Here is a 26980-nt window from a genome sequence, read left to right as displayed (position 1 = left end):
CACTTTGAACTTCAGGGGATATGTCCACGTTACAAAATAACTTAGGCCAAGGTACTCAGCAGAAACTGTCACTGTACTGCCAGTTTCAGCCAAAAAGCTGAAGTTGGAATGTGCGTTAGAAACAAAACACAACTTTGTTTCTGAAGGAAAACCAAGAAGAGTTTCAGCAGAAAAATGTTGGGAAGATTACTATGTGCCTCACATCTCCATGCTCTGGGTAGAGGAAAAATTTAAATTCCCAGCACCAATGCATTCAGAATTTGTTAGAGCAGTATTTTGCAGTAAACATTTAATAATAATAACTCCAGCAAAGCAAGAAATACTGCATAGATGCTTTTACGAAATACAATTACCTGACATACTGCTGGGAGTTATGGATATGTAATCATTCTCATTCTTCTTCCGTCACCAATGTCACCTGCCAAAAAAAAAAGGAAAAAAAAATCTCATGTAATACATCCATAAATGCAAATCTGCAGAATACTATTAACATTTAAACAGGATGGAACATTTTGGATCTTGAATACCATGGTCCACATTTGATGGCTTAACAAATTAAATTCAATGCACCTTGCTTAACTGCATGAGGCGATAAGTGCAAGTCAGGTCCAAAACCTGGTGGACTGGAAGAGCTGTGGGTAACAGGGATTTGGAAGTAAGGTCAAAAAGCTGGTGGCTACTGACGTAGAAAAGAAACTTCATGGAACATTTTGCCTCACTTTTTTTGCAGAAGTTCCTTTAGGTCCAAAGAGTAACTTTAGGAGCTGATTTTTTTATTTTAGAGTTTCTAATGATATACTCCCATTGGTATATCAGTAAGAATAGAGGACTCAAAGAAATTAGAAATTCGCTGTCTACAGGTACACTGATTCTTCCTCAATCATTTGAAAACCTGAAGTCTATCAACTTCTACAAGTTTTGAGATGTAAATAGTAATTTTACTCATTTGGCAGAAAAGTAATTCATATGTGCTTATTACTTCTGAACAATGGCATCTTTGATTTTATTAAGGAGATAATTGCAGCTGTAAGGAACTGTATTTGGCATCCTGAAGTCATGGTATTAGTATTTAGATTGCCTCCCCCATTCGTATGTCCATACATACACACTCCTTTCCTGTCTGGCAGCAAAGTCTGAAGGCCTGCACATTAATTTTGTGTCAGGACAGAAAGTCACCGATACCAGTCACGGCATCGTACTTCCCTGCAGTATCCGTACTCATACTAGCCATGTTTTTCAAACAGAGGCATCGCAGGCAGCACTCCCTCCTTCAGCCACCCCAGCCCACAACACAGTGTGCCGCTGGATGATCCCAGCTCGCTCCCTGGTTTAAGCGTCAACAATCCAATCCGAGTGGAGACAATCCTAAAGGCATTACTCCAGAATAGAGACAAGATCTCATTAGAATTTTTAAATAAGAAATCCCGGGCCTACAACTGACCCCACTAATGCCAGTGGAAAACTAGCCTGGGATCAGTCACGCTCGCTTGATTGTCAGGAAACGCGTATCTTCTAACGTCTGCACGCAAGTGACATTGCACAGGGGAAGCAGAACCTCTCTTCGATCGCCCTGATCGACATTTTACGTTAAGAAACTGTCCTTTGGTACACGTTAACAACCTTTTGATCTTTATCTTTCGCCATCCATGCGGCACCACAGCCCTGTCAGTATTTCCCCTCACACGGGGAGCGCTTCCCTTCCTTGTCCTTGAAGTAAACACCCTCCACGAACAGCAGGCTGAAAGGACATCTGCTCTGTTTAGTCACAGACTACAACGCTAGAATGAGAAAGCAGGTGAACTGCAGCAATCGCATGTACCGTGTAATTAATGCATCTGGGACGCTGCCTCGCAGTTCCACCTCAGCCCATCAGCCCCCGCCCGGGCCGAAGGCTGCCGGCAGCTCGGCCCCTCCGCAGGCTCCACAAGATGGCGGCCGGGTGCCCCGCCGCGCCCTGCGGCCCCCGCACCGCCCCGGCCCCTCGCCCCAGGTGCCCCTCGGCGTCCCGCTACTCCAGACGGGGCGGGAGCCAGGGCCTTCCCCCATCCCAGGGGCCGCAGCGGAGAACCGGAGCGGCCCGCGGGCGCGGTGCTGCCCCGCTGCGCGGCTTTTCTCACGCACGGCCCCCGGCCCCGCCCGCCCCGGCCGGCCCCGCCGCCGCGCAGTGCGGTGCGATGCGGTGCGGTGGCGCCCCCTGGCGGCAGCGCCGGAGCAGCCCGGAGGGGAGCGGGGGAGCCCGCAGCGGCGGGGCACCGCAGCGCTGCGGCGGGCGCTTCCCACCCAAACCCCGACCTTCTCAATTAACAGCTCTATTATCTCCTCCGTAATGTGCTCCCTGTCTTTTTCATCGCTTTATGCCTCATTACATTAGCCGGGCATATCTGGGAAATCTTCAAACTAAATTAATTGCTCCTCCAAGATTCAAATTGCTTCAGGATTCAACAAAATAACACCAACACTCCACAAAGAAAAACAACACCCACAAACAAACAAACAAAGCAAACCCAAGAGAAAAAAAAAGGCGGGTCGGGGGGGAGGGAACCTCAACCCATAATGTTGACTGTATTTGTAAAGCAAGCACATGGTAAAACCTACCAAAAGTTTTACAGCAGGGACTGGTAAAATATCCTCCAGCACTCATGTTACAACGTATTTTTATCTCTTTGTCTTTTCTCCCAAGGAAACCACTCGAGACTGCCTGGGCTTTTCTCAGAAAAGACAGTATCTCCTTAAACTCTTCAGGGAAAAGCAAATACTCCGCTTGGTATTTGCCATGTACAAACAACACGACCAGAGGCAACAACACAAGATCTTTCTTTTGCTGCTGACATCTTGTGGAACTTCAAAATCCTTCACAGTCTGTCAATCAGAAGATTAAAGAGGATACAAATTTAGATCGGGCCTCCCAATTAGAATCAGACTCTGACACACACACACACACACACACACACACACACACACACACATACACACACACCCCCCATGTCATGGGACCCCGTGAACCTCAACAATGAGCCATTTCCCAGAATTTCATTGTGGTTTGGTGACTCAGTGACACACAAGTGCTTTTGCAGTAAACAATTGAGCATTTTAAATAAAAATGCTGCTCATCCTGTAAATAATTAGTTACTAACCCTAAAATTACTGGTTTTGCACTGATCTATTAAAAAAAGGGGTGGGGGGAGGAGAAATACAAAGTTATTCAATGAATTATGTATAAAAAAAATATTCTAGCTATCCTGGGAGTTTTGCCATTTTCCCTGATGAGAGCAGGACTTGGCACGAAGGCAGCTGTCACTTGTGTAAAAAAACTAATTATGAAATGACTGCAGGAAAAGATAGTCTTTTGTTTAAAGGATTACACTAACGTATCTGGCTTTGGCACAGTCCTCCTGTGTCCCACAGTTTAAAATGGAGAGAGTACATCCTCTTCTCCTCGCACCCTCCCAGACATTAAGTTTCTCGGAGCAGGTCTTGGTGGTGCTGTGAATGCACAGCATCCCACCTACCTAGCACCTCCACCAGGCAGATTTAGCAACCGCCAAAAGAACCACACTAAACGAGCTCATTTGTAACACCTGCTTTGTACCTGACGGTGATTTTAATAATGTTAAATGTTTTCTAAGAGGATGGCCTTTATCCCGCACTTTATATGCCAGAAGTAATTTTCTGCTTTTTCCTTCTAAGGAATGATGCGCATGGACAGAAACACTGTGGAGGTACAGAACTATTTATCTGTTCTGGCACTCAAAACCTTGACCATCTTCTGAAAGCCCAGCACGGTTGCTACTTTAAATGAGCAAGCAGAGTAACTGGTGTCTACATTAATTACAGCAAATTTCTCTTGAAGGCACAGATGTGGAAGATGTTGGAGGAAATCAGGTTCTTCTTCAGAGTCTACAACGTGAACAGGCACAAATGGGAAGACCGCGGGTGAGTCACAGGCGAGGCTCCACCACATCAGGCCAATAATGTCTGGGAGTCTTCATGGACATTGCAGAGTAAGTTTCTTTCTTGCCAGAAGTGACACAATTTTTATGGGTAAGCTTTGCTAACATCACAGGGAGCAGGCTTCATTAGATTATTTTTTGTGTGTCAAGCACTCTTTGCCCACAAAGCTACCCAAGGTCTCATGGCTGTGAGTCACAAGCCCTGAGCGCACAGCACTAACTTCAGAGGTTGCTATCTCACATCCTACATGATCTCCCCACAAGAGAGCCGAGGCCGCAGAGCAGGTAGTGTGATCTTTCTCCATCACCGGAGTTCAATCCTACTTTTTTTTCTTGCTTTTCTTTAACAAGGTAGTGCTCACATTTGTATCAGATACCTCAAATAAAAGTAGCAAAATGTTGATTCCATTCTGATACCAAGTTACATTTCAGATCTACAGCCCTGCATCAGGAAAAGAATATCCCTATTTTGCCCCAAATAAAAAAAAAAATACATCTTTGGGATCTTCATCTCCTCTGGCCTGAAAAGGTGCTATTTGGAATTAATTCTCAGGCTTTGGTCTCCAATCTAGAAATGCTGTCAAGCTGTACCACCAATTAGTGCAAAACTTCTTCTCCCATAATGAAAGGCAATTAACCAACTAACATTAATGAGTGTGGTTAAGCATTCTCCCACTCTCACCAAGCGCCTCCTCCTCCATACAAACGCACTGGATGACCGATGGCTATATAAAGGGTTGCGCTGCTCTGGGGGTGAGGATGTTTCTGACCTTACCCTGTTGCTGCAGGTTTAATGGCAGCTGCCAGTCTGCCCCAGGCAGGGGGGCACAGCAATTTGCCATTTGAATCCCGATCCCTGCCCGCAGGGTGAACTGCAGGCTGCCCGGTAAGCCCCGGCACAGCTTGGGGGAACCAGCGCTGCTGCTTCCCACCTCTTCTGAAGGCAGCAACAGGCAGGGAAGGGGATTTCGCACCTTTCAGAAGCACCGATGAGCCGCCCAGCTCCTTGCCCCTCACCAGCCTGTCCCTTGACATCCCCTTTCAAAAGCCAGAGGGAGGGCTACGGGAGACCCGGATCTTCCACCTGAGTCCCTCCTGTAACCCCACCTGAAGGACCCGATGTCTGGCTTATCCCCGGCACTCTTACACAACACTTACACAACGCTCGCCCTTCCTGGCTCGCTGGGAGCTGGGTTGCCTCCAGGGAGAGGAGCCTTGTGCCCAGAGGAGGGGAGGGCTGCTGGCAGACCCCGGGGGTGGGTAGGAGCGGGCCCAGGTCCTGGGATGCAGCGAGGAGCAGGCGAGGGTGAGGAGCAGGATAGCAGAGCACACAGGGTTTGTAACGGGGCACAGGGCAGAGCTCCAGCGGTCAGACCCAGTGCCCCAGGACATCAGCCCCTCACACTCTGCCCTGGCACAAGTTATGGCACTTTTGTTTTTCTTGGGGGCTGTTTTGGCTTGGGAGTGATGAATTACGGGATGTGTCATCTAAACATTTTCTGCAAACTCCCTCCCATGAAAGTTGCTCCCGCTTTTAACTTCATCTTTAGTGAAAAATCAAAGAAGCAACTCTACATGAGGAAAAATGACAAGGTAGCCTTTAGGCTGTATTGATGCCTAACTGAACTTTCAGATTTGTTTCAATATTTAACATTTCAATATTTAATAGCAAGGCAAAATTAGCGCTTTAGAGCAGAGTTATACAGAAGATTCTGAATTAATACATACTCAGTGAAAAATGTACTAGACTATGCCTTATGGTACATGGTACCTATATAATGAGCAAGCAGTATTCTCTCCCTTGTAAAACACACTGAACAACTGTGCCTTGTATGAGAAATGACAACCTATCTAGTTTTCTAGACATGCTTAACAAAAAGCCCCCATGAGAACTCCCTTGTAGGCACAAGCTCAGAAGTGGACTTCGACTCATGCTTTTTATTACTCGTCTAGTTCAACTCACAAGGACACAAAAACATGCAGTAAGGCATAAAATCAAAACCACAGTGCACTATCTGTATAAACACTTGCAATCTATCTTGAAACACTCGATCAAAAAGGCAAGGAGCTACTAAGCTTTCTAACATGAATATCCAGTAGTTCTGTGTAACCTTATTCTTTCCTCCTCACACAGACTCAATGTGCTCTTTAGAACAGAGTACTGGGTTTACCTTTTAGGCTCAGAATTTCCTATTTAAACTTGCTTCTTAAATGCTCTAAAAATGGCTGAGCACTAACAAGTCAAGATTATGGATGCTCTGCGTCAGACAGACCATAATATGGTATGTCCTTGTCTCTGTGCAGGCGTCAGTAGCTTTTTTACAGCATGAAAGCCAGAAAATTATTACATGCAGACAATAAGCCTGATAAATAATAACGGTAACCTCACTGCTTTACAGGGTTTTTTGAAAGCTTTTGTGTTTCAATAACCAGAACTGCAGGATGAGCAAAGTTAATTTAGATGGACAAAGTCATTCCTCCTATAGTCCCCCACTGGTGGGACTTCAGTTCTGGCATACGGCTTGCAGGACAGGCTGAATGATAAAGCTGTTGTTTTGAATGAATCTAGAAAAAATAGACAGAGGACCACAAAATTAAATAATGCAAAATAAAAGCAAGATAAAAGTTGGTTTTATGAATTCATCAAAACTTAATGTCTTACTGTATTTGGGTAAATATATCTGTTTATAAGCTAATGGAAAACATAATAATCTATTTTGACATAGCCAAAAAGAGTGTCAGCATTTCTGTCCATTTCCCAGCAGCTTGGACACACTAGAAAGGTAGTCTCATCGGTATCATCGAAAGTGCACGGGGGAAGACTGCAACATTACCTTTAAAACACCTAAGCATCAAGCAGAAAACTGAGTACTAACAGTTCTCTAGTCCTGGACTTACAGAAATGAGTAATGTTATCTCACTTACAGAGTATCTCAAATCACTTATTATCACGGTGCGGAGCTGTCAACTGGCCCTAAGATGTAAGGGCTCTAAGAAGTCTTCTTATATTTGGATTAAAACTCGGTCAGCATCGTGGACCGTAGCCTTCTCTTTGCTTTACTTCATCCCCTTGCAGAAACATCAGCTCCCTAGCACTTTGCTTTGGCCTACTACATGTGTACACAGGAGGGCATGAGAGGAGCACAGAATTGGAAGCAGCCTTGTTTAGCAACTATTTTGATAACCAGTGCTTTATTCCCTGTGGGGGACTTTGTTAACATGAAGTGGTACAGTGCAAGCTAGCCAGATTTGCCGAAGAGAAGCTGATCTGTGTAAGTTATGTCTATACTGTTACAGATTTAGACCTTAGTTCAGAAAGATCTCTACCTACTTGCATAAATATCCAGCTGAACAAGCATCCCGGAGGGCCAAGCATGCTAGAAAAGCAAAAGGGATAATATATAAGACCTCATATTTAAGTGTTTATTCCTGTGTTTTTTGTGTGTTCATGGCTTACATGTTCATCCTCCAGCGTATGGGAGTTCCATTCACACAACTGTTTAGACATAAAACTTTTCTTCTTTGTTTTGTTCTGTCAACTCATGAAACATTAGCTTTCCCTGAGATTTCAACCAGGGACAGTTTTATCTTCGATGCTAATTTCTCTTATTACTCACTGCGAAGCGTGTATTAGACGAAGGCCGTCTTGAATTACCCAGTAAATCCCTACAACTGACTAACAGCAGATAATCCCAAAGATACTAAATTTCAAAGACTTTCATTGAAACTGGTGATTTTCCACCCTCATGATGAAATGGATTAAGAAAAAAAGAATGTTTTCTAAATGTCAGGAGGGGAGATACCAGGATGAATCTTGTTAACAGAAATGCATTTTGTCCATGCATCTTATATATGCTGTGTCTAAAAAATCAGTGAAGCAGAAGTGAGTATGTTCTAAACTACAAATGTCACTCTGAATAGGGGTAAGTACTACCCTACAGATTGGTACTGGCATTTGTTTGAGCTATTCTTAGGGATTCAGATATGAACAGCAGAATTAATGCAGCTTTAGGCTTTCTGCTTTTCTTAACCAGACATTCAAAGAGCCACCACTTAGTTTAAAAAATAATTCTAAATACTGAAAACTCATCATCTGTATTGTGGGCCTTGAATTACACTGTGCAAATATACAGAACTTTGCAGAGACCCTTGGAAAAGAGAACAAGAGATGCTGTTACAGTTATGGATTTAGCCTCATGGGTTTTGCAACTTGACGAGTTTTCCAAACCTGAATCTGTACGTCCTAAAAACTGATAGCTGAACTGCAAAACCACTGAATTCTGAAATGTTCTACACAGATTCCAGACCTGAAATGTATGGCTTAAATTCAATTGTAAGTGGGGGAAAACTTTGAAGAAGCTTATTTTCAACAACATTAAGGTAACGGAGCAGAACAAGAAGTTAGCTGTTTTCTGAAATCTGTATCCCTAGCCAGCAAAACCTAGGGGTGGGGGGTGGGGGGTAAAGGCTAGCTAAAAATCTGTGCAGATCCTTTCTGCAAGTCGAACTGGTGGTCCTGGAGCCTTTGCCTGCCACTGCAGAAGCAGCTCAAGGGAAATGCCCATAAGACAGATGCTGACAGCGCGACACACACCGAAAGGGGACAGGGCATTTCTGGATGTGCAGGTTCAGGTCTCACGTCAAGCAGTAAGGCAGATAATATCCCTGGAGGCACGATGAAGGCACCAGAGACACAAAAAAAGTATGAATAATAGAAAAGGAGGTACGGACAGTAAAGTTAAATGATTAAGGGGCTGGACTAACATGTATCGGTTGAGAGTTAACTATGGCTTGGTAAAGTGACAGCAAAGTGAGCGCATGAGAACCGTGCTCAAAAGAGAGCAAGGGATGTTGGAAGAATGCCACTGTTACGGAAAATTTGGTTAAATTATGCTAATGGTTGCTGGTGGATATGTGATTAGGTTAGAGGGCAGCTATATTTAAAAAGGAGAATTCCTGCCTGGTTTTAATTGATATTTTGAAATGGAGAAGCCCATATTGATATTTCTGAGGTTTACCCAAAAGCTTATTTTTCAAAAGAAAAAATTCAATTACTTCACTAACAATCAGGCTCAAGTTAGAAAAAGCTTTCTGCAAACATTCCCTCTGAAATTTCAAAATATAAACCACATGTTTTGTAGATACATAAATATATTTGTAATTATTATCAATAAATAAAGGGTTTCAAGTTACCTGGCAATAAGCTGGTGGTTATAAAATACGACTATTAAAACTATCTAAACGCCCATTTGCTTATGGTTTTGGGCAGACAGGAGTCATGGAGAGAAGGAATAATACCTGTGAAAATGAAGCAGAAGCTCTTACCTTGCTTATTTTAACAGAAGATTGCTTGCACCCTCTGCAATGGCTCTGTATATATGACCAGAACCGCATGAAGTTAACTAGAATTCAGCTGAGGATTTTCACAGCTCAGAAGTTACCCTATTAAAAGTCCTATTCTTTTTTATCCTCATTTTTTGGAGAACAAACACATTATGGTGTATTCCCAACAAAAAACTTCACTCATTTATTCTTTAAGGCAGCAGAGTTTCCTCAGAGGTGTGCTCTAACCTCTCTCGCTCCCTGCACCTTTTTTCCTGCCCTCACTGGGGCTTCATTGTGGAGAGTGGAGAGGACAACTACTTCTTTTCAGAAGAGGCATATAACCTAATATTAAATACAAACATTAGAGATGCCAACCTAATTTTGAGCGCAGACTAGAAACAAATCACATAGCCTCAGTGTCAACAATGGCCTTTCAGTATGTCCGATAAAACAGCGATTTCTTCCTTTTTTTTTTTTCTGAACCTCTCGTCTGCTGCTTCATTTACAGCTAACAATAATAGTCAGGCCCCAAAATAAAGAAAAAGTTTAATCGCTGATGATTTCGCTATCTCTCTTAAGCAAACAACAGAAGTCCACAACCTTTTAACCTTTTCCATCCTATTTGCTAATTACTTATTTTGTAATTAATCCATTATGTATCTGTCATTGCGTTTTAAATTAAATCACTTTAATTGCTAGTAAGTAGGGTTTATTTAGTTCCTGCTATGGTTGTACGGGGTCATGAGTGGGGAGCTGTTGAACCACTCTGAGTTACAGGTGGCTCTGCAAAACTGCTTTAGTTGCTGAAGATAAAGAAGAGTTAAGCTGCTTTCCTTAGGTGATTTTGTTTTAATGTCTAATGGATTAAAGTTTACTGCAAACGTGGGAGGGCATTTTTTGTTTCTTGCATATAATCAGACTGGGCATTATTTTGTTTTTTGAAATCATTTTTAATAAAGAAATACTTATGCTGATAGTTCTAGAAAATACCTATCACCACAATGCTTACTTTGCTGCATAGCAGAGCTCCATGAAATGCAACGCTTTATATTAAAAGCTTCAAATAAAGGGAATAGAGAGGATCTTACACATGGGGAACAGGGAGTTTTACGCATGGGGACGACAGAGAGCACACTTTAATACCTTCATATAAAACACCATAAAAACTGAGGATGGACATAAAAGATTTTTTTTTCTCTGTAGTACATTCCCCTTCTACCCCTTGCATGACCTGACTCGCTTCACCGACCCTGCAGAAAGTACCCACTTCTTTGCTGGTTCATTTTGTGCTGGGTTTGAGCCCTGTGAGGTGGTGGGCGAGCACCGCAGCTGGCACAAAGCGGCAGGAGCCCACCCTGCAAGGAGGGAAGGGCAGGGAGACGAGGGTCACCCTGTCTCATAAAATGGCACCCCGGTGGAACACACCAGGGCTTTATGCCTTTTGCAATCAACTAGAGTATTTATGACTCTGTGCACTGAACTTACTTTTTAATCGTTAAAATGATTTCTGAAGGTTTTTGAAACACCTTTGAAGATTATAAGTCTTGAACTGGGGGGAAACTCCACCCCCAAAGATAACACAGTCCATTACAACTTTTTTTTTTGGTATTTGGATCCTTATACACTGAAGAAAGGCACTAAAAAGTGCTTGCTGCGTGTTCTAGAGAACAGCAATATCAATTGGTAAGGTTGATTTCCCTTTAGTACTAAATAAAGCCAAGAATCTAGTACTGATGAGAAATGAGAATAAATTTCCAGCAAGAACCCAAGTCCATACCTTTGCTAAATTACCTAAATGTAACTATTGGTCAAATAAATAATAAAGACTACGTATGAAAGCTGGCAGATTTAGCAAGCTGGACTTCCCACATAGACTTTGTTCTGGGAATTCGTTAATAATACTAAAATCCAAGATTAGCCTAGATGTTGAATATTTTCTTCCTTGTTCCCATCAGAAAAAAAAGTCTACAAAATTACACAAGTTTATGGATCACACCTTAATAAGACCTACACAACCCTTCCAAAAGACATTCTTTCTGTCCAGTGAGGAAGCTGTAATCAACCTTTTCAGCCTGCTCTGTCACCTATGCATTTTACCTTTGGCTACAGGGTACCAAGACACGACTCAACAGCTGGAAGATTCCAGTACAGCATTTTGTTGCTGCCAGATTTCTACCACTGCATTCATCCCGACGCCTTCCTCGCCGATCTCAGTAGCTCCACACCTCCATGGGCAGTGTGCCTGGGGAGCTCACCTTGCCACCCCCCAGTCTTTGTACCCTACTTCAGCAGAGCACCCCACATCTGCACTTGTTTTTCTAGCACTTCCACTGCGAGACAAAGCTTACAGGTGCAGAGGAAGATGAGGGAACTGCAGAACGACACAAAGCAGAATGGAAGACGCAGTGGTGGCTTTTAAATTTTTAATGAGGAGCCTTTGGATTGGTCTTCAGGGACAGTACAGCCTGTCAGGCAGAAGCCATCAAAAGCCCAATAAATAGGTAGAGCTGTTGTACAGAGAGGAAGGATGCAATCAGAAAGCTTGCATTTGCTTAGAAAGGAGGGGCAAAGATGCAGCAATGGAACTGAATTGAGACTCAGAAAGATATTCCTAACAGCTGTATTCTGAATGTTCTTTAATATTATATGACCCATCTTTATATGACCCATCTGTGACCGATCTTGAGATGATAAGGCTCTGAGCAGATGTTCTAAAAGCTTAGACTGACAGAGAAAACCAAACCACTGAAAGAAGCAGAGCACTGTGATGGCCTGCGCTTAGGTGCACACAGACAGAGGTTCACGCTGGAGACAACACACAAGCAGCCCAAGCCTCCGGGAGAATGGCAGGGAAAGAACAAGCAGGGGAAAATCAATTGTAAAGCCCTGTCCTGCACCACCAGCTTCGCTCAAGGTGGGAGCTGGACATCTGCAGCTCTTTCACCTTCCCTGGTTCGCCAGTTGTTGGCTCTGTACCTTCAGATCTTTCCAGTTTCACCACTGCCTGCATTCAACCCCTAACAGAGGTAAAGTATTTGGGACTTAAGGCATGTATTTGTCAAAGCAGTAGCACTGGGGGTCCTAGGAGGGCAGAGGGAAGCTTCTATGGAACCAGCATCCTCCCGCTGTCCTAAGCAAAACCCTGGTATGAGCAGACCCACTTTCCCCAGACAGTGCACCAAAAATACAAGGGGGAATCTTATCCACCCCTTTTACTAAGTTCTTTAAACTCTCAGTACTATACTGCTTCACGATGGTATGTGATCGAGTTAACACCAGGGTGGCATCAGTTTCTTTGCTCTCCTGAGTTAGTGGAACGGTCCGGACTTTTCTTTTAAAACATAATTCTCGCCTCTCTCCCTTCTCCTCCTTTCCAATTTGCCAATTTTCCAGTCTCTCCTTCTGTTCTAGTTTCAAATTTTGTTTGTGTGAATGTCTAACAGGAAAACTGGATGCTGCATTTCATCCCCAAGGATATCAGATCTGGGGGCTCCACTACCAAACGCCAAAGCCATGGCCTTAATGACTCATTCCTTGCCTCCTGCTCCTGTGTATCTGCCGTCTGCAGAACAGATCCTTCAGGGATGCAGCTTGCAGAGAGGGACAACCACCATTCAAAGAAAACTTGAAGACATCCAGCACAGATGACTTCAAAGGTTAGCAGGAAAATACTGGATCTGCCCTGGTATGGAGCCCTAGGGGCAAGACAGTGATAAAATGGGGTGCGCTTCCAGTGGCGCAGCATACTGGATAGATTCAACGAATTGCAGTTTTCTGTTCCAAAGCTCTATGTAAATGCACTGCACTAGTAAGGGACAGAAGATACAAATGTGTGGATTATTCAAGTGAAGTTACCAGATGAGTTCTCTCTGCTTATCTCTGGAAAAATTGCCCTGAAAATGCAGAAAACGAAGAAGCCAAAGAGAGCCAAGGGAGAAGCCACAAGCAAAATGACTCCCAAACACGGCAAGATGGAAACCGCTACTTTTCCAGCAGATTTAACTCTGTTTAGCATCATCTCTACTTAACTAACATGCAGTTTGATTTTAGCCAGACACCCAGAGCCAGTTTCTATGCCACTCTCATCAATCAGGAGAAGCAGAAAGGGATGTCATCTCTGCGTTGTTGATAATGAGGCTTCCCGTGATTTACCTCAGCAGCATCACATGATATTGGAAAGGACAGTGGAAATACACGATCTTAAAAGTGATAGTTCACATACCTCCCATCAGGCTTATCTGGAAACGTGCTAAAAAAGCATCAGAGACGGTCTTTTCCTGTTGTTTTCCATAGTGTCTTGAGCAGTAAAATACTGTCAAAAGTGACACACCGATCTAAATTAAGGATGTAGACATCTTCCCATCCAATGATGGGAAGGAGCTAATCTATCAGAGCAATTTTAGAATTACTAAGTTTCGTAAGTATTAATATATGGATCTAATCTACATCCAACGTTACCCAAATTACCTTGTGCTGAAAGAACAAGTTCTGTATCATGAAGAGAAACAAATGAAGCTCACAGAAAAATAATTAAAGCTGGGAGTTGCAGTGGGAATTGGAGTCAGCACTGCCTCATGTTCCGTGTTGAAAATTTATTTTTACGGTAACCCAGCTTCCTCATCCATAAGGTGGAGATGATAATACTTCAGTTACAACAGTATGCCAGTAAGATCTACAGATAAGCCATCAGAACTGCTATTATTAATATTATATATGCTTGGCATGCATTTTTTACTTCAAAAAGTTTTACAGATTGCATTTCAGGTTTACACTTTGGGGATCACATTTTTAGACTTCAAAAAAGTTATTCTCAATTTATTTACTACATTTGGCCATATTCTTTGCCATTGACTTCAATTCTATTTTACAGCTTATTAGTTTTATGGGATTTTGTTCTCTGTATGATGTGGGAACACAGTAGTGCAATGATTCAACAAACACCAGTTTTACCAACCAGCCAGATTTAACAGGCTATTTCTTGTTGTATCCTATAAACACAGTGAGCAGCCAATCTGATATTTAATGATGCAAACCATAAGCAGAGGTAGCGTTTTGTGCCAAGATACAATATGTGGCGATTGCAAAAGCTCATCGTGAAATTTCTGTGGAAAAAAAAAATACAGCATGGAGGTTTCTGGGCTGTTCTTTTGTGAGATTCAAAACAGTATTTTCACTAAGAAAAGCAGATAGATTAACTAGAAAACCCCTGAAAACATTGACAGAATGAGAGAACACCTCGTATTGTCCAAAAAAAGGTATTTGCAACCAACTTTTTGGTGCTTTTTATGGAAAAACAGGATTCCCAGATTTATTTTCATGTTTTGCCATCCACTGAGAGGCTTCGGTCTGAACAATAAAGCAGTTTGATTATAAGGGAAGCACAAAATGCACTAGCTTCTGAAGAGGGCTTATTTTTCACTATCTGTGAAGTTGCTGAAGAATCTTACATAAGAAGTTATTTATAATGACTTAAAATTAGAATTTTCTTTGAGGTATCCTAACCAAATTACAGAAAAAAAAAGATTTGTGAAACAGGATGAGGTATGTTTTAAAACCAGCTGCTTATTTTTTAAAAAACATCTTTGTAGATCTCTCAAAAGTGAGACTGGTATACTTATTAGGATTTTCTGAACAGGCACAGAAACTACAGCTTTGTAGTCAGGGTACAGCAGACTATAAAGTGCTGTCCTTGCTCACATACCGACAGTAAAATGAAACAAAAAAAGTCTTAAAAATTCAGAATGAAAAAGTAGTTGCCAGTAATGACCTGACTCACAGTTCTTGAGCGCTTGAAGTTGACAGTGCTGGATGATTGGAAATGCTTTAGTAACACAGACATCTCTTCTCTCCTGAACAAACTGACATCACTACAAACCCATGCATCTGCTAAAATTCACAGCCACGCTGGGCTTTATTTGTGAACTATTGTGGTCAACAGCTATAGCCAAAATACATGTTTCTCTTCCAGTTCTCTCTTTTTTTATTATTTTTTAAATCATATATCCTTTTACTACATTTTATATGTATTTCATTTTGGTTTTATTCATCCTTACACTTTTTCTGTTGAGTAATGGGCTACAATTCATGAAAACCCTGCACAGCTGTAGAAACAAATATTCTGTTCAATCCTCCAGGACAGATTTAAGATGTCATTGTCAGCTTTAGGCTATCTGTCTGTATTAGTCATCCTGCCAGCATTAAGATAGTAAAAGAAAAGATAAAGGTCTGCTGGAAGGCCCACTGAGGTAGAGGGCATCTTTCTATTGATGTCAGCTATTTTGTACCACGTTCCTCCAGCACGGATTAGGACACAAAGAGCTTCTCATGCCAAATTCTGTTCTTCATGTGCACTCATTTTTATTGAGCAGGCTCAGTAAAGTTTACTGGGACCATCATTCCTGCAACCCTTACACAACTTTTACCTTACTTTACTTTTGCAGTCTGCCTGGGCAAGGGGCCACACTTTTGTATTTTATGAAGGATAGCCTTTTCCTCTGCCCATCCAAGTTTATTCCTTCACTTTAGCCTCTTATTTACTTCCTTCACCAGGTTCAAAGAGGTCGATCCTTTGTTGGACATCTACCCTTTGGAAGCAATAACAGTGGCAACAAGATGGCTTTTTCAAAATTGGGCCGAAAAATTTTGCCCACGGGAATACATCATTTAGGGACATTACCCAGCTCCCCTTTGACACCTCTCCAAATTGGCTCACGCCTGCCGTTTTCACGTGAGCTGCTGCCCTCGGCCACAGGTCACAGGGCTGCTGGCACTGCTCCGATCACTGCTCTCCCGCTCCCATGGCGCTGCCCAAGGTCTGCTTTAAAGCTTCCTGTAGGGTCCGAGATGTTGATCCCAGCCCACCTGTGAAGTCTGGGTGGGAATTCCTAGCTCTGGGAAGGACACCAGGCGGGCAGAAGGATGCTGGCAATGCTGCCAACAAAAGTGATGGCCAGCTGGATTTAACTGATGGGTGAAGGGGCGCTTGGCAAGAAATGGCTGAATGTCACAGATGAGGGGAGGGCAAAGGTCCTGCTGGGGAGTACAACCACGCAGGGCCACCAGGACCCATCACGTCACTTAAGGCCAGGATTCCCTAGGCAATGGTGGCTGAAATACCGAGTTGGGATGAATGTGGAAAAAATGGGATCAAAGGGGAAAACCGCAGATAAGGGCGGGTTATTTATTTGGGAAGAGACTGGAGTGGAGAAAAAAGACACAAGGGCAGCAAAAAGGAGGGTCAAGACATGACAAAAGGGGTAACAGCAGAGGCAAATAACATTAACCGGGGCTGCTTGGTGGTATCTATCAGGTGGCCATGCCCTTGACCACTGCAGCCTGTTGTCCTAAATCAGACCAACCGACCAAGCCTGTTGTTCTGAGCACACGTGTGTGCTGACCTGCTGGGAGTGCTTGGAAGGTCCAGGCGGGATGGGCACAGGGGAACATCCCAGGTGGATGGATTGAGCATCCAGTGTTGCTGTGGTGGTGCCTGTGCCAGACCTGACAGTGTCAGCCTCTTCCCGACCTCCTCCTCACACACACACCAGCAGAAGGAAACCCTCTCCCACCAACACCGCGTCATCTCCCCAGAATGGTTTCAGCTAAACCGACAGAGGCAGTGGCACTTTTTCATTGGCATAGCTTCATATGTATTAGGGGCTTTGCCAGGATAATTTCACTGGCTAGGAGGGGATGATTATTTTTATATGCCTTTACACAACATATGTATGCCGGCAAAATCATCCAAAGCCACTTCACTGCTTGCCTAGTCCCAAAGAAGGAGTTAACGCCTTCAAATTCAGTGAGCAGCCAAGAGGGTAATGAAACTGAAATACCCATATTTCTTCAGAAAAACGCTACGTGAAATTATTGCACTCTTACGTTGAAAGCGTTGTTTTTGAGACAATAGGGAGTAGGTGAAAACAGAAGTCTCTTCCTTTCCAACTGTTTTTTCCATTGGCACTTTTCTAAAATAACCCTTAGTTCTTTTTTCAATTGGTTTTATACAGGCACGGTTTTCCTTGTAAATACTACCATCTCTAGATACTGCACAAATTATCCTCAAAAAGATTATGTAGCACATTATCCTTATAGAGATACGCATCCAAACACCCCCACTGAGGGTGTAGACTACTGATGCTGATGGGTGAATTAACTAAGGTTTAGTTTTCCAGCAGACAGATGTGCTGCCTTCGGGTGCTGGCTACGCTTCTGAAGTTTGCTTCGAATATGAAGTCAGATACCGGAGAGGAAAAAGAATTCATCTATGAGAGTCCGTATCCTCAAAAATAAAAAGGGTGTCCTAAAACTCTCAATTGGAGATAGAAAAAAAGAAGAAAAAGGGGCTTGTTCATTAAGGAGAAGACTTAACAGAATCCAGAGACCAACTTGCAGAAAGAAATCTGACTGGATCCACAACAAGACATCTACAGTGGATACAAACTCAGAAACTTCACTAAATATATTGCCTCTTACTCACTACAAGGATTTTTTTATGAAACCTGTTCCATTTTCTCAGAGGCAGCAAATGAATCTCCACTGAATAGCACCTCCTGTGTTCACAGAACATTTACAACTGAGCAAAGCACCGTTCAGTGCTACAAATGCACACAGTTGCACAAAGCTGTGTAACGCTGGTGAATGCAGGCACTCCTAAGAAGAATCTGGGATTTGGAATGTTAGCCATTGCCAGCATTTTTCTTGTTTGGTTTAGCAGCCCACTGGAATATTTAACAGTACCATACATTCTTTTTTAATGCTCTCGCATGAAGAGGGTCTTTTTTTATATATATAGTGTGCTTTTTAATAGGAACGAAATTTTAAGCTGCTACAGAAAAAGCTCTCTTTGTTGGGATTTGTGCATCACTGAAATAGCCAATACTTTGGAAGTAGATAAACCTACATGCAGTGTCAACAATCACATTTAGAAGATAAAATAACATAAAATAAATTGTATGCTTTTTTAAAATGGTTACTGCATGAGGAAAACTTCTGACATGCAGGTAAAACAATTTTTGTTTTTTATTATGAACTACTGAATTCCCAACAGATTTTAAAATAATGATATCAGATGGAAAGAATTTGCACTGGTTTGATTTTTAAAAAATCAAGATGAATATACGGGCAAATGCCTTTCCGTCATTCTTAGGCAGGGGTAATCATGGTTCTCCAGGCTTTTATTCTAAAACTCAGATTTTATTTGGGGCCCATATATAACATTTGGTAGCTGTACACAAGAATGATCACAGGCGAAGCTCCCCTTTACAATGATTGTTGGTTCCCTCTTTCAGATAGGCTGGATAAAGACAAGATCCCCAACTTTGACTTTGCAAAAGCAAAAAACCGACAAGCAGTCTGATCCTGAATCACAGCCTGATCCTGTTCCCTTTAACTCAAGAGAACTTCTACCCACTGCTTATATTCTTTCATGGAAAAGCAGAGAGAGCTCCAGGCAGCAGGCAAGGTAGGCAGCAGCCTGGAGCAGAAAGCTGCCTACACCACCCAGGAGAAGAGCAGCGCGCTGCGCATTTGCAGTTCCACAGCCCTCACTGGTACACTGTCACACAACTCAAATGCACTGACCAACAGCGAGGGCTTCAGCTGAAATTTTAGCTGGCTTTGAGCAGTCGTTGTTTGTAAGTCTCAGCTGCTCTGGAACTGGATAACTGGTTTCTGAAATATTCTTCCACCTTACAACATTTGTATTACCATGTAATTCACCTCCTGAAGAAATCTTTTTACGCATTCACCAAACGAACCCTCACTTGATGCTGGTGAATATTTGTTTTTCTCAGTATTCTTTCACAGTTGATGGATATTTATTTTGTTGTGTTCTGTTTTTTGGTTTTTTTTTTAAATCTATGTAAAACAACTCCAGGCTGATTTCAGTTTCACGCTGCGCAGATTTCTCCCAGAAGAGACTGACATTTTTCTTTCTGTGGTTTCAGGGAATATTTAAGTATTTTTTATAAAAAGAACAACAACTTCAGCAGGGCTACCGAGAGACCCTCACTGTGGCTGATGCTACCTTCCTAGCAAGGAGGCACAGAGCTGGAGATCTGATCACAGAAGAGGAGAGACAGGGAAGTCTCACTGCTGCAAACCTGATCTGCTGTGTGTAGGGCATTTCCTCCTGCTTTTGGGAGACAGGGACAGATCTGACTTGCCTGGCTCCAGAAGTGAGTGCTATCAGCCCCAATCCACTAGCTTAGGGGTGGGAGTTACCTTCACTTCTCTCCAAGGCATGTCTCGCTGTGGGCAGCTGGAGTGGGGTTCATGTAGAAGTGCCATAAGGAACCCCAAGAACTGAGCCTGAAATAATCTTCAGGCTCTGAGAAATAGGTGTCACAAAGCAAAACCTTCATGCGTTTACCTACAAAGGACTCCTGTACTGTGCTTAGCGTTTTGATCTCCAGATAAAGTCACTGGTCCCTCCAGTGGGCAGGTGCTCAGCTCCTTGAGGGACCACAGGATAAAGCCCATCTTTAGTTTGTTAGTCTTCTTTCATCTCCCCTTCATACAGACTCCTAACGTTTCATCCTTCTGGTCTTCCTTAAGAGTCAGGAAATATAAAGAAATCAGTGGGTGTTTTTTAAGCACTTTACTTGCCAAAGTATGACTTGAATGGTTATAATACGTGATTCAACTCAAATGAGTCTCTCTGTGTCCTCACCATTTCAAGATTACCAAAAGATTATGCTTCCTTAGAGCTGTTTGTATCGCCAAATCAGGAACTTCAAATGAAAATCTGGTATTTGCAAATTCTTAGTCAGAAATCGTAACAAGTGTCATTGGCTTTCCAAACAAAACAATGCAGAAAACAATTTCACCAATAAGGAGGAAAACTTTGCAGGAATCCACTGATTAGAAGACATTGGAATTACTATTATTCGATTCAGGGGTTTTATGTGATAATAATTTCTTGTCATAAAATAAGGGGAGCTGTTAAAGATGTCACAAAGGTACTGTCAAGGGCTTTAACTAAGAAAAAATATCCTTGGCTGTTGCCAAGAGAACTGGAACATTTTTGGAGGGGAGCATATTCTGATCTATTCTCCCACATGGGAATACCTTCCAAAAATAGGGTCTATAGCTGATTCCCCCTTTAGGGCTTCAGTCTTTTAGCAGTGGTCAGTCTGCAACCATTTGCATGAATTACTATTTGCAAATACAAACCTGGTGTTTTAGCACGTTTCTGTAGCTGGTTGCAAAGGATTTTCATTTCAGTGTAATGCTGCATTACCGAGTATGTGCTAATGCTCTCGCTCCTTCTCTATATTGCTATTACAAGTCAGTCTGCTGGTAAGGAAACCTGGGTTCGTTAATCTTGCCAATACTCTGCACTGTGTCATGCGCTGCTCATTAGGAACCACGGGCAACCAGGCTGCCTCAGCTGATCAGTTATAAAAGTTACAGGAGCCTTTCCCATCTCTCTGGTAATAAAAACATCAAATCTGCCACTATCACAATCCTCTCCAGGAGAAGAAAATGCAAGTGCTAATTAAAGAAGGTGCCACAGTAGGCTGTACAGCAAATGGCATTCATAATGAACGTCGGAGTGTGAAGGACGGAAAACTTGCTTCCTCTTTCCAAGAAACATAGCAGAAAGTTAAACACCGAATAACCTCTCTGAAACAGTACAATCTGCATGTATTTTCCCAATTTGTGTATAGCAATGAAACATCCTCAAGCCTTGCATTAAGAATTTAATTGCTGCTTTCAACAAGCTTTTAGCATTTCGGTAAGTCTGAAGTTCATTCTTTCAATTCAAATTCAATTCAATTCAAAGGCAACAGCTCCAGTCCAGCGGTGCATTTACTTTGCCTGTCCCTACGGACATGCTAGCAGGGTGGGTGCTGCCGTAATTCATAAGCAGGATTTGCAGTAAGTGCAGGGTGAAGGGACAGAAAAGTTTGAAAGGGTTTTCATCTTACAGGGTTTTACATAAATTCTGGTATACTAGAGGTTACCTATCAGGACTACCTTAGCACATCTTACCTGAGACAAAGCGAACACCTCACCATGTGGGTACTAAGAGATTTGCTAGTTGGTGTATGTCTCTTGTAAATCCATGCCCATTTATGCTAGCTTCAAACGCCTCACCTATCCTAAGCAACCTCTTCTATTGATCACCTCTTCCTTTAGTTAAGAGTGTTTTTCCCAATACAGAGTTCTCTTATTGTAAATTCAACTCCCAGTGTCCTGCTATATCCACAGGCAATGCTGGCTTTCCCTCCTTGCAGCTAACTTTTATGCATTTCATGTATTATCATGATCTTCCCGATCATCTTTGTGCAAAACTAAGCTGCTGTGCTTCGCTAAAACTTTGCTTAGAACTCAAGCTTCCCATGCCTTTGATACTTCTCGACACTCTTGCCTAGACTCTCTCCTGTTGCTCATTATTTCTCCTACGATGTGAAACTGGAGTGGGTACTCCACCTGGGACCTCAGGAGGACAACGTAGTTACATACGTATTTCTCAGTCATTACTTAGGGCAATCTACACCTGAACTATTCCAGATTATTTCCTCTGGAGTGAGTCTGCTTTCAGTTTAAATTAAACTATCTAGAGATCACACTGAAAGAGGAATAAAAGTGTCCATTTATGTAGCTCACCTGGAGTAGCTACTCTGTCTCAAGTCGTTAGCCAGTATTTTTCCAAATTAATGTTGTCAGTATATGCACACATGCAAATGTATGCACTCCCCCATTTCAGACCCAATGTCTAGATCTATCCTGCATAAGATGGTTAAACTTTCAACAGTTCTGCACTTTAGTGATGGCTACCAAAGGCAGAAGGAGAATGTCAGTCAGCATTTCTGAAAATAAGACTTAGCTTTGCAAGACCATCTATTTCTACTATCTGGAAGCCATCCATATTTATTTTTATTATTGTAATGGATTTTTTTTAATTGTACTAGATTTGATGTCATTATTGTTCACCTAAGAATATATTTAAATAAAGTCTTAAATGTTATTTTACGGGATTAATCAACACATCACAGCACCGATTTTCATTCACAGTGCAGAAAAGGTCAGTATGCAAATGCAATATGCTAAAAATGGATCTGCTCTGAGTAATGCCCAATCAAGTTAATGAAACTACATCCTGAAGACAAAGTTTAGCTTTTTGTTTTACCTCTTGATATTTTGAATCTGTTCTCCAGACTAATGCTTGATTCAAAATGTCAGGAAGAAAAATGAGAAATTAAGTAATGCAGAAATAACATTTTCTTTCATTATGCACAATCTATTTATACAGTGGCAATCTTTGCATTACTTTTTCCATGAAAAAACATGCTGATTATCAATCAAAGTTTATTCTGCTTTTCTTCAACTTCAATCTTTTTCTATTTAAATCGGAGTGTATATGTGAATTGTAAAATTACTTATTATTTCTATATATATATTAAATGAACATTAGAACAACATTAGCATAACCTATCTTTTCTTTTTGTATCAGGGAAGCAATAATTATTTTTTAAGCTACTTGAATGCCACTACATAATTGTGAAGAGCAGTCTGGTCAGAATGATTTCAAGCCTTTTGTAGGTGACAAAGAATTTTGCAGATTTTTTTGTTAAAAATTGGGAACTTTTAACATCATATAAAATCATAAGCAAATGATCCAAAGACCAATGAAATCATGAATGTATCATTAGAATATTTTTCTCCTGTTAAATATCTGAAATCTTCAGACAGACGGGGAGGAAAAAGTGGAAATCACTAAATGCAGTACACATACCACACAATGTACTAGTTTGTAACTTAAAGGATAACTGAAATCTATGCAAAATACGTAAGTTATTCTACCTGTGAAATACCTATGAAAAACTCATAAATTTTACATATTTATGGACACGATACAGGTGTTTAATACTTAATACCTACAGGCACAAGTTATCCTGGGTAAAATTGCTCAGGAATAAGTACAGGGTTTGATAGGTGTAAGAGCTGTAAGCACATACATCTGAACCCACCCATTCAAAAAGCTCTACGAGACCAACACATCCTGCAATAAAACATAATGGAAGACAGGCACGCTACAGCAAAGTACGCAGAACGCTCGCCAGCTGACCTACCCTTACTTATTAAGGAGAACTTCTATTTAGTATAAATCTACTTACATTTGTAATTCTTCCCAGCATGAGATTTCATACAGATAGGGCTTTACACATTTTATTTTTCAGATACACTCTTCATACTTTTTTTTCTTAATTAGCAGTAAGATTAACAATATTGATACTCTATTTCATATTGGAAAAATTTAAAGGAATAAAATTCTGAGTCTATCTTCATTTGTTCTTCAGTATTACAGGGTTTCTAGAGCACGTCAGAAAAAGATGCATCTAAAGATGGAAAATATTGTGCTGTTGTATGTGCTCTAACACTACAGACAAGAAATTCTTAAAAGGTCAGAATGAAGATCGCATCACTCGGATGCAGTCCTACACAGAGAAACATGGAGAAAATGGCATTTTTCTCTGTCTCCTTCCTGAAAACTTGCGTTTGTTTTTTACATCTGATGGGCATTCAGTTGTTACCTTTATAGAAGCATCTATGAAACACTAGCACTTTTTTCCTAAGTGGTCGCAAGTCCACTATGACTGCAATTCTTCTTCTTTTAAAAATATTAACATTTACTGTCACTGAGTTTCCTCTGCCATCTTATTACTCAGTCACACTCAATACTGTCAGATCTTTCTACAGCTCTTCTCAGTTGACTGTAGCTCTGTCAGCAAGCTTTATTACTCCAATATTAACCCCCTTTTTCAGGTACTGAACCACCCAGATGCTTGGACTGATGCCTACGGGACTCCATTGGTGACTTCCCTTCATTGTAAAACTTGACCATTTACTCCCCGTTGCTTCCTAACTTTTAACCTGCTATTAATTCATGACAAGAGTTTCCCTTTCATCGCACGGCAGCTTTAATTCTTTATAAGCCTTCAGGAAAGAACCCTATTGAAAATGTTTGGAAATCCAAGTAGATTATAACCGGATCACATTTTTTCTGCAAATCATTGCCTCCCTTGGAGAACCGGGTAAACGTGTGAATTTTGACCTCTCCCTGTTAAGCCATGCTGTTTAGCCTGCACGATGAACAACACAATCCTAAATTATAATTGACTCCCTGTTCCCATTCATTCCACTCTGCAGAGTTAAACTGTAGCTGTGGTTTGACAGTACTCATCATCCTGACCAGCTCTTTACGTACATGTGACAGAATTTGGCTGTCAGAAAATGAGTGGTTATGAATTATGGAAAAACCATTTTTTTACAAGCTTGTTATTTGCCATATCTGTTTTTTTTAATTATTATTTCCCTCTTTCTTCAATGTAATAAAAATGCATGGAGGTGTGGGAGAGGGGAGAAAGCTTTCAAAATGGAGAAGGTAGCTTTCTTAAGAGTTCATTGCATAGGAAACCAACAAGCCTAACACCAATGAAGCAGCCCAAATTGAGGGCTTCCAAGCTCACGGGTGACTTCAAAGCTTCAGGGGACAGAGGAGGATATTTCCAATGCAATTTCCTAAGGAAATAAGGTTTACTGGAGTGGCTGTGCCCTACTCCACCATCACCTTCCCTCCCTTTGCCCCATCCACACCTTCTGCCTGCCGGATGGCTTTCACCCAGCTTGACAGGAACACTGAAGTCTGAAAAACCTGCAGGTTCTGGCAAGTGTCATGGCAAAGCGGGAGCTGGACGTGGGGGAAGAGAAGCCATCAGGGCCTCCCTCCAGCGGGATGCTGGGAGGACTGCAGCACTTGTCAGCTGTGGCCAGGAGCCTGGAGGAGGAGCAGGAGGACAGCACCCAGCCTGGGGTGACCAGCAGCACAGCTGGGAGGGAGCGGGCTGCAGTGCACCGTTTGGTGGGTTTGTGCATAGTTTCTCTCCACATCTGACAAAAGTCCTCCCTGTTGATGTTATATTTGTTGCTGATGTCTCATAAGCCAAAGTTTCAAGAAAACCCAGTTTGGGGAGCCAGGGTCATGCACCCCCTGGACCTGCAGCCTCTCAGAGAAGCTGAAATGTAGGTGCAACTGGGGACCCCGGGATATTCAGGCACAGCCGGGGGGTACAGGGCCAGCGGCTCCCGGTGCTGGGGGAGCGTGTCCTACCCTCTGGCTTAGGCAACGCCAGACACCTCACACAGAGCAGTCTGCCAGGATGAAACAGGGTCATGAGGGAACTGTCCCCTGCGTCTAGCACAGGCTTACCTAACCCAGGAGGTTTTGAATTGAACTTTTCATTCAGAAAAATTGTAATTTTCCACTCAAAATGTCATTGTGACACTCTGTTAACAGAGCTCTAATGTATTTCACTTCATGTTCCCACATAGCAATAAAGCAATATTGTCACAGTGTATCTGACACTGGAGCAGTAGGTGTAGGCTGATGATTTAATATTGCGCTTTTACTGTCACGTCTAAAGAATTTTGGCTCACTGGTTAAGTGGATAGCAGACAAAGGCCAAAGTACAGTTATTCACACCCTGTTTTATGGTTTGGTTTTTCTCGTGTTATGACATGAGATGCAAGGAACACAGCACAAAAGTTTCTATGTGCTAAAACTGAGAAATTCCTAACACAGAAGAAAAATCCACGGTGATATTCTCATAAGTATTACAGCGCTTAGCTTTTGACATACTTGTAACTATTCGAATACATTCATAGGTTCAGATATATGTAATGACATACAGAGAAAAACAGGAAAATCTTATGTCTTATTCTAGGTAACAACTGCAACATACTGAAAATGGTTCACTTGCAAGATACCATATGCAACTAGGATGTCCTTTTAAAAGTGACTATATTGTTACAGATTGATGTTCAACCAAAGAAATTATAAGCAAATCAGCTAGTGCTTACTAGAAGGGGCATTTTTCCTGGCTTTATGACTGTAATTTTACAAAACAAAACAATTCTTAAGGATCAACCTTGGTAAAAATACTTGAAAGCGGGAATATAAGTGCCACAGACACCTCTCCTAAAGATGTTTTCCAAAAAAAATCCAGGTTCTAGTTCCCTGGATTCTAATGCTGGCAGCCAGTTACTTTTCCTGGAACAGTCTGAACAAGATCCTAAATCTGAAAAAATAACAAGCTCTAAGAATATTCAGGTCTAGAAATGCATGTTCCATGAGAAGTCTTACTCTAAAGTAACCTTCTTTGATTGTATATACATTTTCAAAGAAAGTGAAGGCAAGGTCTGAGCAAATCAAAGTGCAAAATTGGAAGTGGGGGGAGGGAAAAACTTCCACAAATTGAACTATTATATACTACATATTTTTGCATAGACCCACAAATAGGTAAGTCAGAAAACAAAATCACAAGAAAGAGTTGAAAAGTGAAACAATGTGGGTTTTAAGAGTGAAGATTAATCATTTTCTTTCCTTTGAAAAAGAGCATTCCAAAAAAGCATCACTAAAATGCAAGATGCCACAATAAAAAGATGTATTATGTAGCAACAAATACTCAGTATTTGAAGAGACATCACATGAACTGCATCACAGTCTTGAAATACATATTTAATCCCACAGACAACCCTTAGTTTAACTGGGTACAAACAAAATTTGTTTAGATGTCATTTTCTCTATGTTCAGCTCACAAAAATAAGTTTGCCTTAGTATTTTTTTTTTCTATTGCTGGTAGCAAATCCAGAAGAAATAGGGTTGTGCTCCTTCTGTGCATCAGTGCATATCTTTG

General features: G+C 41.8%; 1 protein-coding gene across 11 annotated transcripts in view; it reads right to left on the bottom strand.

Annotated features, from left to right (window-relative positions):
- The window catches only part of THRB (thyroid hormone receptor beta), a 181541-nt gene that overhangs the window by 51330 nt on the left and 103231 nt on the right, over window positions 1–26980 (bottom strand). For all 11 annotated transcript variants that reach the window (XM_080385057.1, XM_080385050.1, XM_080385061.1 and 8 more), the window contains one exon: window positions 354–418. In XM_080385057.1, coding sequence (XP_080241183.1) covers window positions 354–360 — 7 coding nt within the window. In that variant the 5' untranslated portion in view covers window positions 361–418. The remainder of the gene's footprint in view (window positions 1–353; window positions 419–26980) is intronic.

Source organism: Falco punctatus (assembly GCF_963210335.1).
Source record: "Falco punctatus genome assembly, chromosome: 4".
Lineage (NCBI taxonomy): Eukaryota > Metazoa > Chordata > Aves > Falconiformes > Falconidae > Falco > Falco punctatus.
The sequence above is the reverse complement of the archived record's forward strand: the minus strand, read 5'-3'. Positions and strand labels throughout refer to the sequence as shown.